The 5,212-nt window shown below is 71.0% G+C and overlaps 1 protein-coding gene across 1 annotated transcript in view; it reads right to left on the bottom strand.

Moving 5' to 3' along the window:
• Nucleotides 1-4,152, bottom strand: part of SHD (Src homology 2 domain containing transforming protein D) — a 4,452-nt gene extending 300 nt beyond the window's left edge. Inside the window, exons 1-5 of the mRNA XM_027669884.1 lie at nucleotides 3,949-4,152; nucleotides 3,196-3,280; nucleotides 2,900-3,112; nucleotides 1,766-1,904; nucleotides 646-765 (exon numbers count right to left, since the gene is read on the bottom strand). Of these exons, the coding sequence (XP_027525685.1) occupies nucleotides 646-765; nucleotides 1,766-1,904; nucleotides 2,900-3,112; nucleotides 3,196-3,280; nucleotides 3,949-4,152 (761 nt within the window). The remainder of the gene's footprint in view (nucleotides 1-645; nucleotides 766-1,765; nucleotides 1,905-2,899; nucleotides 3,113-3,195; nucleotides 3,281-3,948) is intronic.
• Between the last annotated feature and the right edge of the window lie 1,060 nt (nucleotides 4,153-5,212).

Raw genomic sequence — 5,212 nt, 5'->3', positions numbered from 1 at the left:
AGAGGGATTGGGACAAAGATGGGAATGGGGATGGGGACTGGGATTGGAGCAGGGATAGGGAGAGGGATTGGGACAGGGATGGGGATTGAGACATGGATGGAGATCAGGATGGGGACAGGGACGAAGGTGGGGATTGGAAGAGGGATGGGCACAAAGATGCGGATGGGGACAGGGATAGGGATGGGGACTGGGGGACACCATCCAGAGCAAGGGATGGGAATGGGGATGGGGACTGGGATTGGGGCAGGGACAGGGATAGGGATGGGGTTTGGGACAGGAGTGGGGACAAAGGTGGGGATGCGGAGACACCAGGCAGAGCAAGGGATGGGAATGGGAATGGGGATGGGAATGGGGATGGGGGACACCAAACAGAGCAGGGGGGGGGGGGGGGGATGGGGGCAGGGATGGGGACACCACCCAGAGCAGGGGCAGGGGGTGGCACCTCTGTGGGGCCCCCACCCCAGGCAAGGGGTCCTGTGCCCATCCCGCCTGGCCCCACGTGTGGAGCTGTGCCAGGACAGGGACACGGTGAGGGACACGGGGGTGATCACCCTGCTCCCGGCCCTGCCCCCTGCCCGGGCACCCCCCAGGGCTGTCCCCATGTCCCCCCGGGGCTGTGCTGTGCCCCCCCAGCCCCCGGCTCACCGCAGGGACAGTGAGTAGTCATCGGGGCTGGTCTCGCAGTCCCGCACCAGGAAGCTGCCCTCGCGGCACAGCGCCAGCAGCGTCTCGGCGCCCGCCCGCCCAATGGGGCCGTGGTACCACCTGTGTGGGGTTGGGAGTCACCACGGGGCACCAGGGGTCACCAGGGGTCACCACAGGGCACCAGGGGCACCCTCTGTGCTGTGGGGGATCGTCCCCACCGCTTGGATCTGTCACTAACGGAGGGCAACCCCCCGGGGACCTGTCTGTGCCATGGGGCATCTCCCACGGCGTGGAGCCAGCCATGGCATTGCCATTGGACACACAACCATGGCAGGGGCACCCAGACATGGCATGGGCCACCCAATCATGGCATGGACCACCGAGACATGGCATGGGCACCCAACCATGGTATGGACCACTCAGACATCATGTGGGCCACCCAGCCATGGCATCGGCCACCCAATCATGGCATTGGACACACAGTCATGGCATGGACCATATACCCATGGCATGGGCACCCAGCCATGGCATGGACCACCCAGACATTGTGTGGGCCACCCAGCCATGGCATTGGCCACCCAATCATGGCATTGGCCACCCAGCCATGGCATTGGATACCCAATCATGGCATGGACACCTAACCATGGCATGGGCCACCCAGACATGGCATGGGCCACCCAGACATGGCATTGGCCACCCAGTCGTGGCATTGGTCACCTGGCTGTGGCATGGGCCACCCACCCATGGCATTGGCCACCCAACCATGGTATTGGCCACCCAACCATACCATGGGGCACCTCCCACACCATGGAGCCAACCATGCCATGGGACACCCTCCACCCAAACCCCATCAAAGGGACCCCCTACGCTATGAGGACCCTCCCCCGTCACAGGGCACCCTCCATGCCATGGGGACCCACCCATACCATGGGGCACCCACCCTCCATGCCATGGGACAGCCTCCACCCCATAACCACCCACCCACCCACGAGACACCCTCCACCCCATAACCACCCACCCACTCATGGGGGACCCTCCGCCCCCCAGAGCCTCCTGCACCCCATGCAGTGTCACCAGGGCACCAATGCCACCCCCTGGGCAGGGCCCTCCCCAGACTCACGCCTGCTTCTCCAGGGGCAGTGAGGTGTCCACGTGCCGGGGGCTGGGGGGGCAGCCCGGCCTGGTGCCCGGGGGGGCCCGGGGGGGCCGTGGCAGCTGCCGGGACAGGCTGGGCGAGCGCTCGGGGCTCTCAAACTGCACTGCAGGGCAAAGGGGGGGTCACCCCACCCCTGCCTGTTGCTTGGGAGGGGGCACCTCTTGGTCCCACACCACCGAGGGACGGCCCAGGGGTGTCCCCACCGGGGCTCTGCCCCTCCCTGGGGTCCCGTTACCACCCGTGGGCACCGGGGCTGGGAGCGATCTGGGGGTCACGGGGTGTTGGTGACACCCATGGGCACTGAGGGATGTGGGGCTGGGGGATCATGGGGTGCCGCTGGAGGATGGGGGGGGGCAGGAGAGGCACCCATGGGAGTGGGGGGACCCTGGGGTGGTTCCCGTGGGCACTGGAGGATGCTGGGGGGGCAGGAGTGGCACCCATGGGAGTGGGGGGACCCCAGGAGTGGCACCCATGGCATCTCTGGGATAAAGGGTTGGAGGATTCTGGGGTGGTCCCCATGGGCACTGGAGGATGTTGGAGGGGCAGGAGAGGCACCCATGGGAACTGGGGGACCCTGGGGTGGTCCCCATGGGCACTGGAGGATGCTGGAGGACAGGGATGGTACCCACGGGAGCTGGGGGACCCTGGGGTGGTACCCAGGGGTGCTGGAGGATGGTGGGGGGCAGGAGAGGCACCCTCTGTGGGGCTGCAGAGCCATACCCGTGGGCACTGGGGGATGTGGGGCTGGGGGACCTTGCGGTGGTACCCGTGGGAGCTGGGGGGATACTGAGAGCCAGGAGTGGTACCCATGGGAGATATAGGACCCCAGGGTGGTACCCATGGGAGTTGGGAACCCTGGGGTGGTACCCATGGGAGATGTAGGACCCCAAGGTGGTATCTATGGGAGCTGGGGGACCCCAGGGTGGTACCCACAGGAGGTGGGGGGATACTGAGAGCCAGGAGTGGTACCCATGGGAGATACAGGACCCTGGGGTGGTACCCACGGGAGATGTAGGACCCCAGGGTGGTACCCATGGGGACCCCGGGGTGTCACCCAGCCCCCCAAGGTGTCACCCAGCCCCCCCGGGCCGCCGTCACCTGCGAACGCCCGGGAGATGTGATCCTTCTTCCACTCCCAGGGCTGGTCGTACTCGTCCGCCGGGCGCTCGTCGTCGCGGGGCAGGCGGCTCTCCCGGGCCGGGGGCCCCCCCGGACCCTCCCCGGCCGCCTCCCACTCCTCGGAGGGGGTGTCGTAGAGTTGCGGTCCCCGCCGGGGCCTCCCCCGCCGGCCCTCGCCCTGCCGCGGGCACCCTGGGGGCGGCGGGACGGGGCGGTGGGAGTCACCCCGGGACCCCCCCGGGGGAGGTGCTGGGGGTGCCGGGGGTGTCACCCACCTGCGGGCTCGTCCTCGCAGCCGCCCTCGGGCGCGGGGTCCTGCTCCCCCTCGAAGGGCTCAGAGTATTCGCTCTCACCAGGGCCCTGGGGAGGTGGGTGGGTGGCCCGGTGGGTGCCCCGGGTGAGATGGGATCCCCCTGGACCCCCCGGCAGGTGCCCGTGCCCTGGGTGCCCTCCCGGGACCCCGCGGGCCCCCCCGAGCCCAGCGCTGGGTGCCCGCAGCCCCTTCCCCGCTCCCTCCCACCTGCTCCCTTTGTCCCCCGACCCCTCTCCCCTTCCCCCTCTCCCAGGGACTCCGCCAGCCCCCCCAGGTTCCCCCAGTTCGCTCTCCCAGTGCCCCCAAGTCCTCTCTGGGTGCCCCATTGCCCCCCTCACCCCCTTCCCCCCGACCCCGTGGCTCCCCCCGCTTCTCCATCCCCGCTCCTTCTCCCCCGCTCCTTCTCCCCGGCCCCCCTTCCCCATCTCGCCCTCCATCCCCTCCGTGCCCCCTGGTGACCCCCATCCCCTCTCCCCACCCCTCCGCTCTCTCTCTGTGCCCCAAACCCACCTCCCTTGTCCCCCCCCCCGGTTCCCCCGCTCCTGCTCCCGGTGCTCCCGGTGCTCCCGGTGCTCCCGGTGTCCCCCTTTCCGCTCCCCAGCCCCCCCCCCCAACCCGCTGTCCCACTGCCCCCCGATCCTTTCACCTCCCTCCCCGCTGCCGCCGCTTCCCCCCGGTGCCCCCCCGGTGCCCCCCCGGTGCCCCCCGGTCCTACCTGCTCCATCCTGCGGGGGCCGCCCCCCGGCCCCGCGCCCCCCACCCGCACCAGGCGGTGCCGGGGGGAGGCTGCGGGGCCGCGGAGGGCGGGGGGGGCTCCGGGGGGACCCCCGGTACCGGTACCGCTGTAGTCGGGCTGTGGCGGGCGGGGGGGGGAGCGCCGGGCCCCCCGGCCCAGGTACTCCCGGAGCCACTTGGCCATGGCGGGGGGAGCGACAGCGGGACCCCCCCGGCACCGCCCCGGGACCCCCCCGGCACCCACCGGGACCCCCCCACCGCCGCCGCCGCCGCCGCCGCCGCCGGAGCCGCTTTGTGTCGCCGCCGCGCTGCGCGGACCGGAGCCCCCCGGCCCCCCCCGAGCCCACCCCCAGCCCCCGCCTCGCAGGGGGCACCGGCACGGGGAGGGGGGGGGCGAGAGACCACCGGGGGGGGACACGGCGGGACCCCGCCGGGAGGGGACGGGTGATCCTCACCCCCCCCGGAGTGATGGGGGGCAGCGGGACCCCCGAGTGGCACCGGGACCCCCGAGTGGCACCGGGACCCCCAGGTGGTACCAGGAAAGCCCCCCCCGCCGTGTGACAGTGGGAGAAGGGGGGGGGTCACCGGGACCCAGTGGAGCAGCCCCGGGAGGGGATGGGTGACCCCCCTCCCCATCGAGTGATGGGGATCGGCGGGACCCCCGAGTGACAGCGCGACCCTCAAGTGACACCGAGACCCCCAAGTGACAGCGGGACCCCCGAGTGGCACCGGGAAAGACCCCCCCGCCGTGTGACAGTGGGAGAAGTGAGGGGGTCACCGGGACCCCCGCATAGGGACCCCCCCACCGACCCCTCTGGGCTCCCGGGGCTGCCCCAGGGGGGGCGGGGAAACGGCTCGGGAGGGGGGGGCACTGAGCCCGGGGGGTTTGGGGGGCACAGGGAGCCCCCCCCAATGTCAGGGTCACCCCCTGCCCTCCCGGGGAGCTCATCAAGGGGGGCACGGGGGGCTCTGCTGCCCCGGGGTTTGGGGTGGGGGGCTCAGACACCACACTGGGGGGGGGGTCGGAGGTTTGGGGTCCCCCCCCGGCCATGCCCCTCGTATTGTCCCCAGAACAAAGGTCCCTCTCGGGGGGTCCCTCCTCGGGGGTCCCACGCGGTGCCAGGGGGTGCTGGGAGGGGTGAGGGGGGAGTAGGACACGTCTGGGATGGGGGGACACAGCCAGGGACCCCCAAGTCCTGACCCCCCCAAAAGCTCAGGGCCGAGCCCAAGGCTCATTAATGTCT

This window comes from Corapipo altera, unplaced genomic scaffold, assembly GCF_003945725.1.
Source record: "Corapipo altera isolate COAL_440 unplaced genomic scaffold, ASM394572v1 293, whole genome shotgun sequence".
Lineage (NCBI taxonomy): Eukaryota > Metazoa > Chordata > Aves > Passeriformes > Pipridae > Corapipo > Corapipo altera.
This window is presented reverse-complemented; position numbering and strand designations above follow the sequence as displayed.